This window comes from Scleropages formosus, chromosome 22 (genome assembly GCF_900964775.1).
Source record: "Scleropages formosus chromosome 22, fSclFor1.1, whole genome shotgun sequence".
NCBI lineage: Eukaryota > Metazoa > Chordata > Actinopteri > Osteoglossiformes > Osteoglossidae > Scleropages > Scleropages formosus.
The window spans coordinates 3,851,429-3,863,667 of record NC_041827.1 but is presented as its reverse complement, the minus strand read 5'-3'; the positions used below and the strand labels follow the sequence as shown (position 1 = coordinate 3,863,667).

Genomic DNA, 12,239 nt, shown 5'->3' with positions numbered 1-12,239 from the left:
ATTGCACCTTTATAACACTTAATTGGCCTAAGCCTTCCATGCTCCTAATTTTGAGATACTTTAGCTGGTGCTGTTTCCTCATGCTTGACTTTTGACTTTTGACTGGAACGCAGCTGAGATTCCCCCAACCCAACCCCCATCCTCTCCCTCTTTGGACTATTAGTTTTAACTTCATTAAGCGGGAATGAAGCCAATCACATCATTGTGCCGTTATGGGATTCCAAAGGAGGGGTTGTGAAGGATGCTGCCCTGCCCCTGACCCCAGCTATGGTGTTGTGTGGCTTTGAAAGATGCTAGTGGCAGAAGTCTTAATGGGGGGGTCCATGGTGGCCATATGTTAATGAAGGGGGCAGACACTACTTCCACCTACCTCCCCCGAGGGCATTACCTGAGATCCCATTCAAGAGACATTAATGGCTTGTTCCGTCTGACCTTTACTGGAGCTACGTGGCAAATTATAGCCCCAGTGCAAAAGCTCTGCACGTCTCAATGAACAGTTGGGAAAAAAAATCACTCCCTAAGTCACTTCCGAAAATGAAATAATTGACACTGTTAGACCGTGTAACACCAGGTGTGCCATTCAGACTGTTCCCATTTGTGTGCTTAACCAAGACGTGTATTGCTAGTGTGCTGAAAATGGGCGCCTCTGCACATTTCAGCTGCAGGAAGTCTCTGCTTTTGTCAGACCAGGGCGTGATGAAACCGAACGTGTTTTACGGTGGAGCGCGTCTGAATGTGACCACCCAAATGTGTGGAAATTGTGCCAAATGAGGACAGATGAGAGTTCCGGAGAAGCACACGGGAGGTGTGGGGAAGACATTGCTCCACTTGAGCTGGGGGCCAGGAGTTGTTCACCACAGCGTCGTCCTGTAGACTCTGCTTTACCACAGACAATTTAACTTCACCCAGACTGGTGTTCTCACAGAAGGGAGTGTTTGTCACGCAGGCTGTCCGAAGTTGCCTTCCGCATGGATGTTAACTGAATGTGAACATGGGGCTTAGTGACCTAGTGCAACAACAGAGCTGTGATGCGAATTAACGTAAACCCGAGGCTTGTGTGGCAGGTCGGGGGGATGGAGTAAGTAGGCATGCTGCAGGATGTGGTGGTGGCTAAGAAGAACCCAGGTTCCAGGTTCAGGTGTGAGCTGGGGAGACAGGTGGGCTGTAACCAAGCACCAGTACAGGGCTGGGAGGTATGGCAACAAATTTTAGGAGGTGAAAAAGACACAAAGGTTACTTGGGAGACAGGCATGGATGTGGCCCCTCCCGTTGCTACACCACAGGCAGTTTGAAGAACGGCGGCGGGTGTGGGGGTACCATCTGGATTTTGTATGGCTGTACTTCTGAGCCACCCTCTTTAAGTAGCCTGGAAGTCCTTTCTTGATCCCCCTCATTAGTGGCCTGCAGCGCCGGCACCATCCAATATGGAAGACCTCTTCAGCTCTGAAAATTGAAGACAAACAGTAATAATTATGCAGGACTGTAATCAAACACTGGCAGGTACACTCATAATGCACTCATATCCAGTCGATGGACCGCAGTTGATGGCTCAGGCTGCACCGCATGCTAAGGAACCAAGCTGGTGACCTGTTCACATCCCAGTAGGGGGGGCAGGTGTTGATCTCTGGCACAAGGTGTCCCACCAGTTTTGATGTAGTAAACCATCCAGGTGTCAAAATGAGTCTCAAATTGTTACCTGCTTTGGCTTAGCTGTGCGACAGCTGCCTTCCATTCTGCTTTCTGTTTTCTCCGCAAAAAGCAGCTTGTCTTTATCCGTTGCCCTCGTGCCATCGAATCCCTTGACTACAAGAGTTAACTGTTTGTTAACTGTAAACCGAGCAGTTCTAAACATTTGAACACAAAGAGCATTTAGCCAGCAATCCAGTTATACAGATGAGTTGACTCTCATCTCAATCTTTCTCTCTCCTTCTGTCACCTCCTCCCCTTACCCTTTCTTCAGGTGTGTAGAGACCTTGCTGTACTCCTTGTCTTTGCTCTCAAGTTTCAGTAAACAGGAAGGAAACTCTGAAGATATTTTGCCCTGTTGAGGAAGCACACTGCATGTGGAATGAAAAATAGGCGATGTCTCCATGTGTAGCTTACTTTTTTCGGTATGGGAAGATTAAAAGCTCCTCTCTCTTTCTGCCGCCCCCTCTCTCTCTGAACCTCTGAACGAACCAGTTGCGGAGCAGGCAGTAAGAGGGTGTGACTGCAGTGGATTTCCAGTCACACACCGTTCTCCAGTCAATTACCTTCTAATGATGCCTGCTTTTCTCCCTGCCTGCCACAGAGGGCTTCTTTATCAGGAGGAGCTTTGGGTACAGTGACAGGGATTGGATCTGAGTGGTAATAGAAATCCCAAGTGACATTCTCAAGGCAGAGGGCAAGGACAGCGGCAGACCAGTGGCAGAGAGGCACAACAGGGGTGCAGAGGTCAGAATTGGTTTGGAGAGAGAAGCCATTGTTGTGAACAATTTCCTGGGAAGTCGTCCTCCCCTTCCTCCGCTTCCCACGTGAACGGCCTGGTAGGTTAGCTCAGACTAACCTTTTGGCAAGATGTTCTCTCTTCTAATTAGTGGTTAGCAATGCTTGGCCAGTAGAGATGGAGAGGAGGTGGAAACCTTGTCTCCACTGGGTGCCAAGTGACATTTACTTGACATGGAAGTCATGGCACTCTGAGCGAAACACTCGCCATGGAGTCATAGCAGGATATCCTTACCGTGTATAAGTACAGTGCAGTGCACTCGATCTACCCTCTTCCTTTCAGGGGTCTCCTGGTGGAGTTCACTTTAAAAGTCATAAACCGATCCTTGATACTACATTAGTAATACGTTGGGAACTTTTTCCTAGGACTGCAAACTAGAAGGACTGTTATACCAGCTTCTCTGTTGCGTACAAACTCAGCATATGAATATGTGTTTACCTGGGGCCCTCTAGGTCAGGACGTCCTGTAAGCTTCATGGTGGTCTTCAACACACCCAGCCCCCTGAGCAAGATCTCCTGGGTGAACCGCCTGCATCTGGCCAAGATGGCTCAGCGTAAGTACACCCTTGTTCTTTAAGTCTCAGAAGCCGGTTCGTCAGTGTGTAAGCAGAGAGCATTTGTAAAGGCTGCACGTCTACAGGAGCCAAAGGAATCGTAGCTGAAACACAGAGGAGAGCTTGAGCCGTATCCTGTGTATCGCTGCTCAGCTGCAGGGAAGTTCACATTCAGATCAGGGAGTGGCAGTCTTTCGTATTTACATTCACATCCCTGCCATACTTCACTTGCTTCCACATTTGTTACTGCAATAGCAACCAGGGGTGCTGCCTCTTGAATTACCGTCATCACAGCAATTGCTACGTATAATGCACGTTTCTTGTATGGCGTTTGCATGCGTTAGAAAGAAAGGCACACCGAGCTTTGCTTTAGTGCTTGGAAAGTGGGCTTGCCTGTCCATTCCCACGTGTCCATCAGAGGGCAATTCTACCATGATTCTTCATGTCTGTGATGATATGAGCTAGTTGTGTTGGTCCCAGGGATGATGGATATGGGGTGGGTACCATGGTAGATTTGGACTTGCGAAGTGTGTGATTGTGTTTGTGTTTGTCACTGTACAGTTTGAATATAGATTGAATCTTCTCTAGTAAACTCTCAGAGAAATTTTCTAAGACTGTCACTGGCACTGATTAAGAGTGTGTACCCCACCCACCAATCCCTTGGATTCTTGTGTCTCGAATAGTCCTCAAACAGCATAAGGACACATTCTATTCTGGGTAACTCCAATCCCAGAGGACATTTCACAGGAATAGAAAAGACCTTGTTCACCAAATTGTAAAGGTTTCAAAAGAAATAATTGGACCCAGATTAAATACTGTACCATAAATATATATATATATTTAATACAAGTGCTGCCAGACATGCAGTACATGTGAACTTTTCATTCTGATGAAATACAACACCCAGCTGCTCACACGACCTGATGGGGGGCATTGCACAAATGCCCCAAATAAAATGTAGAATATTGAATGAATGTTGCTTATTAGTGTCCAAGGGAAAGTATTTTTATATGCTGTAATTTCTCATTTGTTTTGAATTATTTTCCTTGATGCTTTTGCAAAGGGGCTCCAAGGTCCCGAGGATGGTGTTTATGCCTGCAGCAGGTTCTCTACAAAGACCACGGAAACAGGAGTTTGAATTTCTCATCATGACCCCTACCATTGCCGTGTTAGAAATATATGCGCTAAATCAGTCAGGACATGTCCCAAGGGAGCCTCTAGCCTCGTCAGTGTCAAAATATGCATTGAAAAAATCAGCAAGGGAATCGATCTTCGAATGCAGAAGCAAAACCACTTGTGCTGTTGCAGTCAAGCATATATTGAGTGTGTCTGTGAAGATGAGCAAGTCTATGCTTCACTGTAACATTGTGAGAGCAATATAGGAGAACCAACACTTACACCTACAGCGAAACCCTATGACAACGCCCCCACGTGATAATGCGAATTTGGGTACAATGCGACTGCCGACTGGTTTCCAGCCCCCATCTATTACTATTTTAGTATGATTATTATATTAGTATTATTAGTACTATTATAAAATCAGCCATCAATGCATTTCCTAAACATCTGATAAATGAAAACTTTTCTCCCTGTTTCACACAATCACTGGAAGACTGATTTAAAAATGTTTTCCATTGACCTCGTAGTAACTCAACCCTGCATTGAAATCTGAATTGAATTTTTTTCGCACTATAGCTGGGCTTTAATGTGCTTTTTTATTGACACCTTGGTCACCTTACTGCTTACAATGATTTACCCATTTATACAAGCCAGAATATTTATTGTATCAGATCAGGGTAAGTACCTTGAGCAAGAAGGCATGAGGATTTGAACCCAGTCCCTTGGATTGCAAGGGCACGAGTCCAACTACCAAACTACCCAGTGCCCCAAGACAAAAATGCAGTTTGTGAAATTACAGACACGTTGGTATGAAGTGCACAGAAAGAAAAGAGGGGGAAAAAGCAATTTCTCACCGTGACTTTAATTTCTCTTGCTGTGTTTAATTTTAGTGCTTCATAATAAATTATTTTACATTTAAGGACATAAATCAAGCAAACAAAAAATGTATTGCAGCATTCTTTACCCCCATTTCCCTGAAGATTTAAAGCTTTAATTTGTACCAAGTTTTACAGTAGCATTATTACTGTATTTCTGGAGAAGATTGCTAATGCCTGTAGAGAAAACGAAGAGCTGAGGGGGCCGGGGGCTGTCTACACAACAATGCCTTTCCACCATAAGCCCTGTTTTTAGCAGAATTTTTTTATGATGATGAGCAAATAACAATCTGTGCTGACACTAAGTGGATCTTGGCAGTATAAATGGATCTTCAAAACACTTTAAACTTTTCAGTGAGAGTGACAAACAACTGGGGCCTCTTTCACTGTGGTCATTTATTTTTTTCTGAGAAATACACACACACACACACACACACACACACACGCACACACTCACTCAGATGCATATTACAGATGGAAATGTCATATTGTGTCAGTTAGCTGTGGTTGCCCATTGTCCTCTTGTGTTGTATGAAGAACATTTCTGTCCTTATTCTGCGTGATTCACAGTCTTACAGTGACCAAAGCGCTTTCCAAAAGCCCATCCATGGGAGGGGCAGGTCTGAGTGGACTTGCCGATTGCAGTTTAATCACATTACGCCTACACGTTGCCTCCCTATTTAGCCAGATGTAATTACAACCAGGGAGATGCTGATAGGATTTCACAGGTGGCCTGCTGTTGCTAAGGCTCTCTCCTCCCTACATGGTGGTGGCTCAATGGGGGGTGTGCCAGCAGGAGGATGGAGGGACAACCCTGCTTTCATGGATCACCGAGTCCGCATGGCGATGCCCCCTCTGCTCACCTATCCCCTGTCACATTGCAATTGTTGATCTCTGCGAACAGCAGGAGGGCACGCAGAGCCGGAGCCCACCTGCACGGCGTGACGAGACTAATCGCCCAGTTTGTCTCGGTGTGTCGCAGTCATAAATGCCAGCAGTTTCGCAAACGTTGATTCGATAATGAGCTGGTGAGTGAGACAGTCTGAGTGTGCCTTTTTTCTTCTTGCCCTTCTCTTTCCTCTCATTTATTACTTCTTGGAATGTAGAGCCACATGGAATGCAAAAGGCATCAAGGCTGATGCTGTCGTAGGGAGGCTGGACTGTGCTTTACTATCCCTATGTACTGTTATCCTGTAAGTCACATTTTAACAAAGACTCTCTTCAACAAAAAGAAACGGTTTTACCGAGGTTAGCTTACACACAGAGTCGTACAGAGGCTTGGATTTCAAGATGGTGGTTGCAGTACATTGGACTGGAGCCCTCCCACAACCAGCACTTCACTGTGGGTGTGTGGCAAATGTAGGCCGCCGTATCCCATCATACCACTCTTCTTGAGTGGAGTGACCTCACATTTGGAGGACCTTCTCAAAGCACAGTCTGATTAGCGTTTAAAGAAAAAATATACATAAAAGCAGATTGAGATTACTCAGAGATACGTACACCAGTTTACCAGCCCACATAAACAATGCGTCAAGGCTGCAGAGATACTCATGAATTTGGTCTTTGGAGAGAGAGAGAGAGAGAGAGAGAGGGCCATAGAGAAGGAGAGAGTGAACAACACAAAAGGATGGTGACTGAATGTGAGGGCAGCTGGGGGCTGGTGGCTGGGTGTTACAGGAAACTGCTTCCAGAAATTCATGCTCGGCAACAGACAGCGAGCAGGAAGCGAGAAGCTGTTAGCAGGCGCTCCCCGTTCCCAGCGCTCTGCTATCTCTGCCCTTGCTATCTCAGTGTGGACGGGGGCTCCCTCTCTCCCTCGAAGATCAATAGCAGGTGCTGTGGGAGTGGAGTAGAGGGACTGCAGTCTCTGCCATAGCCTCAGCACATCTTCTAATCCAGTAAAAGAGCCCTCATTGGAGTGGCGCAGATGCACTTCTACATCCACATCGTGTCAGGAAGGAGTCGTGTCGGTTCTTAATAGGGTCGCCTGAATGCCGATCTCACTTCCTTTTGCCAACCATGTGCAAAGTGAAAAAGACGCAAAGTAAAGCACTGTATAGTTCATTTGCATCAATTTCCCCCCGAGTCTGAAGACTGCTTATAGTTGTTTCAGCGATGGCTTTGGACGGATAGGATTTGAGGTTCTACAGAACAATTCCACTGTTTTGCAAGCAGGGCCTTGTGTGGGAGTAAAGGAGTGACGGAGTCCATTAGTGTGTTATTGCAATCACTATTTACTGCCTGTTGGTGGAGTGGAGAATTGTACCCTGCGGCGGTGAAACGCAGAGTGAAGAGCAAGCCCCGGTTCTTAAGGTTGTTAGCACTCATTTACACCATTCTGATCTTTAGGGCCTCTGTCTCACCACACATACTGCATGACTAGAAGACCTTCCAGGGATCTGAGAAGAATGCTAAACTGAAGTTCCGGTGCTTTATGCGGCTCTTATTTGTTTAAATGATAATACGCATTTGAATTTGATATCTCTTTCACTCCTGTCTTCAAAGCTTCATTTCACTGCAGTAGCTATGGGCAAATAGCATTTACTACTCAGGCAATGCAGTACAAATTTGTACTAACCCAATTTATAAAAATTAGATTTTTTTCCCAAACAATTCTTAGCTTTGACACATTTACCACATTTTTCATTTCAACATTTAGTAGTTGAACAAGACAAGTTTAACAATACATTTTTTAGTTATCCAGAATACATGACAGTACATAGGTTGTTACAAGAATACATTTTACATGTTATCCAGAAATGAAACACCTTTACATTATTTATTTTGTCTGGACAAATTCAAAGAGAAACTTCTTTCCAGCAATTAAAAAGAGACATGAGATACATGTAACTCTGCCAAACTGGAAGCCACCTGCAGATACACATCGCTCTCATTTCAGTAGCACTCTAGAATTATCATCTTCTTTAGATGACTTTCGATGAAACCTGGTGCTGTTGTTCTGTACTGTTTCTTTAGTACCGGAGCTCTCCAGTAATGTGGAGGGCTGACCTTGTCCTGCAGCAATTTTGCGTTTTAGTTCAATGATGCAACCGTAAGAGTCAGATCTCAGTGCTGCCTAGTGCCATTTGCTGATGTCGTCCGGAGAAAATCTGTGTTTCCACCTTCTCCGTGACCCATTCTGCAAGCACAAGCATGTGATGTGGCTTAGAATATGGTCAAAACTGGGAAAAAAAAAAAACAGTTCAGTGTAGTTGAATTATAATGGTTCTTCCGGGAGCAAAATATAGGAGACACATAAAAGAACAAAATACATGAAACACATAGGCCCTTTGGAAAAACATGCCTGTTGAAGTTCTCCAAAGATCTTTCCACTCCCCACATCACCGTTTCTCATGCATATAAAATACTACGGTACATTTGGCTCCCTGCACTGCGTATAAATTTCACCATATCACTCGAGTTACTTTGGATGGCACTATCTAACATTACCAAGACAGCTTCATTCAGCCACATCAAGTAAAACATCTCACTCCTTTTATCTCCTTTCTGAGATGCTTATCATGAGTAAACATTAGCATCTTTTTAATTAGCAACTCCCGCTCGCACATCGATTCCTGCAAAAACATCAATTGAAGGAGCTCATTTAATTAGTGTGTATCATTGCTGTTGTGCCACAAGGTTGATAGACCCATTCACTCGACATTAATCATGAGCGAAAGGTTTAAAGTGGCAACCTGAATTGGACTCAATACCTGCGAAACGCCTCTTCTAGAAAAAAAAAATTTCCTTTTGCACCGATTACCAGAATGCTCACAAAATTGTGGGCAAGGTGAATTCCTGTTAAACCATGGAGAGCTGAATTTGACAAAGGTAGCCCATGACATACTGATGTGTCGATAAGGGAAGCACACACCTCAACTGGCACTGACAGATGGTATAACTGAGGTAAATTGGCAAACTCTGTAAACACGGAGTAAAATCCACGTTCTTGGCAAGGCAACATTTTTTTCCTAACATTTGATAAATGTGGCCATGTGCCACAGCCGAAGCTGCCGGCCGGCGGATCGCAGAATGCTCCGCTCTCTTCCACGACCCACAACCGCGCTGAGATAAATGAATTCAATTATGAATGCGGAGGACATTAAAAGGACATTAAAACTTAAAGCCTTGCGAGCGGGCGGCATTAATAGTCTTGCGCAGATTTCGGTGGCAAGCGCTGGCGGACGAACCCCTAGGAGCGTTTAATCACAGTTAAGTTCCGATGTTAAATATGGCCGCAGCAAAAGAGGCATGCAGAAGAAGAGGCTGGAGCTGTGCGAGGGGAAATAAACTGGAACCACATGATGCCATGTGCCAACATTTTGTTGAAGAAACAATGCTATTAAGGAGCCAAAGGACATAAAAAACTAGGGGTTGATGGTTTCCTAACAGCAGTCCTGTCACTAAAGCGATATCCATAAAATATGTATCTAGATCCGCATTAAAAATGAGATGAGTGCATGTGCGGGCCCGTCAAAAAAAATTTATTTTACCCTTTTTGTCTCGCTTTGTAGTCGCCTAATTTGTAGTCTCAGCTGTTTCATTCGTTGTCGGATGGAAATATAAGATGTTTGGAGAGATCTGCTATTCCTTTGAGGTTCTTAGCCTGTTGTTAGGGATGTAAGGATGTTGAGTGCAGGAGGAACATAGTGGGATAGTGGAGAAAGAGAATGGGAAGGGGCAGGGCTTGGATGGGGCGGGTCCAGGAAGGGGCGTGGCTGGGAAGAGCTTCGCTTCCTGGGGAACCTCAGGTGTGCCTCGATCCTATCGGAACTGATATGTCAGCATGCTGTCGCACACTTTTCTTTTGTTTCCTCTTTACCTCACTTCAGAGCTCAGCTTCAACCCTCACAACAAGATGGTCTTGTTTCGCTACCTTCTGATAAGCGGCTTCCATTTCCACACTGACTGCAACAACGGTGGCTGCATTATTAAAGAGCGCTTGCTGCTGGAGGAGGGGTCGACTCCCTGCTTTATGTCTTCAACTGGGCCTCTGGGTTTTCCCACTCAGGCATAATTTATTAGCCCTGATTTGTTAATGATTTGTTTAGGAAAGCAGGTAGTTCAGTGTTTAAGCATGTGGACTTGTAACTGGAAGCTTCAGCTCTCAGGAGGGGTCCTTGCACTGAGTAAAGCTCTTAATCTGCGTTTCTTGAGCAAACACCCAGCTATATAATTTGGCACGGTGTAAAAGTGTAAGCTGTGTAAAGCACTTTAGATGAAGCAAATACTTTAGAAATGATGCACCATTTCGAAAGTGCCTGTTTGTCCCTCATCAAATCTTCTCCCACTTTAGCAAGAACTTATCATGCAAATACTTAAATAGTGAAGATCATGTTCCCTTTCCATCTCTACCAACACAATTAACATAACTGAGTGCAGTTTCCTTTATGCCCTCAATACGTGGAGAACATTGGAACTACCCAAAGCTGTATTAGATCACCGCTGCAGACACGTTGAGAGAAGAGGAAAAATACATTGCCTATGTGATCAGATGCGAAAGGCAGAAGAGGATGTACTGACCCACAGGATCCATTGATGGAAGAACTATGATCATTTACGTTTTTTAGCAGTAACCTTTGTTTCTCAGAGCGTCTTTCGTTCACATCGAATATAAGGCAGTGTTGGAGGTCGTCAGAACGTGGTGTGCATAATTAGGTACCAGCAGTTCAGGCACTGAGACTGATTACAGTTTAGAAGAAAAAAGGAGGGCAACGATGTCCCACCAGCCCTGGAATTCATGTTAACAATTATTCATTATTCTTTACTGCGGAGAAACAAAAAAATTCTACCTTAGGGCAATTCACATGAGAACATAATCTATCCAAACATCAAAAATAGCAGTTTTATTTTAAAGTTAAATCCGTCTTTGGCACTATTGACAAACAGATAAACATAATTTACAGTGCAAGGCTGACAGCTGGAATAAGCCAGCTGCTACGTTCAACTTGGAGACAAGTTAATAAGTATAACTATGGTCCTTCCGAGTTAGTTTGTTGTCTCTCAGCTGCAGGGTAACAGGTTTGAATAATGCCCTAGATCTGTCTGTTCTCTTATTCTATGTACTTCATTTGTAAGGCAGCAACTCCAAAGAGAGACAGCCTTTGCCTTGCACTGTTGTTTTTCGTAAAACTCAAGTGGCAAACTCAAGGTCTGTTTACCCTTTCACACTGTTCAAGGCAGAAATAAGGACAGGTCTTAGTGTTCCGGAACTTTTTTGTTTGATTTGCTTACAGTTTTAAAACGATTACATTTGTTTTGAGTACCGCCTCTTGTGACTCACATAAGCTAAGTTTCAGCTAAAGAAAATGTGTGCTGTTTTTATTTACGTATTTATTGACATAATCTAGCATCTCTCATTAGTCACCCCAACTCGCCCTCTAGCCAGCATGTGGTTTATACTGCTTCTTCTCTTTTAGCACAAGATTCATTATAAATTATGGTAGATATTTCTGCATTCTCTTTGGACATGCACACCTTTGTCCAATAGTAGCGGGAAAATGTCACATGGAAATATCATTAAATTTATGATTGGTAATGAAGAAAAGCAGTTTAGAGCAAGAATGCTAAAAATACTGAAATTTTGCAGACCCTCTGCTCCCTTAAAAAATTACCGTTTTTTAGATGCACCTCTAATGAGATCAGCAGCTATGATTAGAAATAAATAAATAAAAATACTGTGATTAAAAATATCTCAGTGTTGAACAATGTACAATCAGTCGAAATGGTCATTATGGGGGGTTATGGGTGGAGCTGTTGCCTTGCAGTTGAAGGACCGGGTTTTGAATCTGCGCACCTGCAGTAGTACCCTGAACAAGGTACTACACAAGGTTCTTCTTTGTTGGCTAGCGAACAAAGCTTGTTGAGAAAATGTAAGCTCACTTGTCACATTCACCTTTCAGTTCTTGCACACAACCACAATCTACTTTACTTATGAGTACTAAAAAAAACTTACAGTGACCAGATTTTAAAAAAAAAAAAAAATATTGAATTCTACTTAAACATACTACACTGTCAGTTTGACCTATGCCTACAGCTAACCCTGTGTCACTGTTTATAGTGGTGAATCTGTGGCCTAATGCAATAGGACTTACCAGCTAGGATGATTTATAAATGGGATAATTTTTCCCAAGTTTGAAGCTTCTGTTGTGGCACATTTTGTGTATGTTTTCCCTAATCCGAAAATGCATAAAGTGAATTATAGTTA

The 12,239-nt window shown here is 43.9% G+C and overlaps 1 protein-coding gene across 3 annotated transcripts in view; it reads left to right on the top strand.

Annotated features, from left to right (window-relative positions):
• arhgef10la (Rho guanine nucleotide exchange factor (GEF) 10-like a) overlaps positions 1-12,239 on the top strand; it is a 79,829-nt gene that overhangs the window by 32,593 nt on the left and 34,997 nt on the right. For all 3 annotated transcript variants that reach the window (XM_018725869.2, XM_018725871.2, XM_018725870.2), the window contains exon 18: positions 2,938-3,038. In XM_018725869.2, the coding sequence (XP_018581385.2) occupies positions 2,938-3,038 (101 nt within the window). The remainder of the gene's footprint in view (positions 1-2,937; positions 3,039-12,239) is intronic.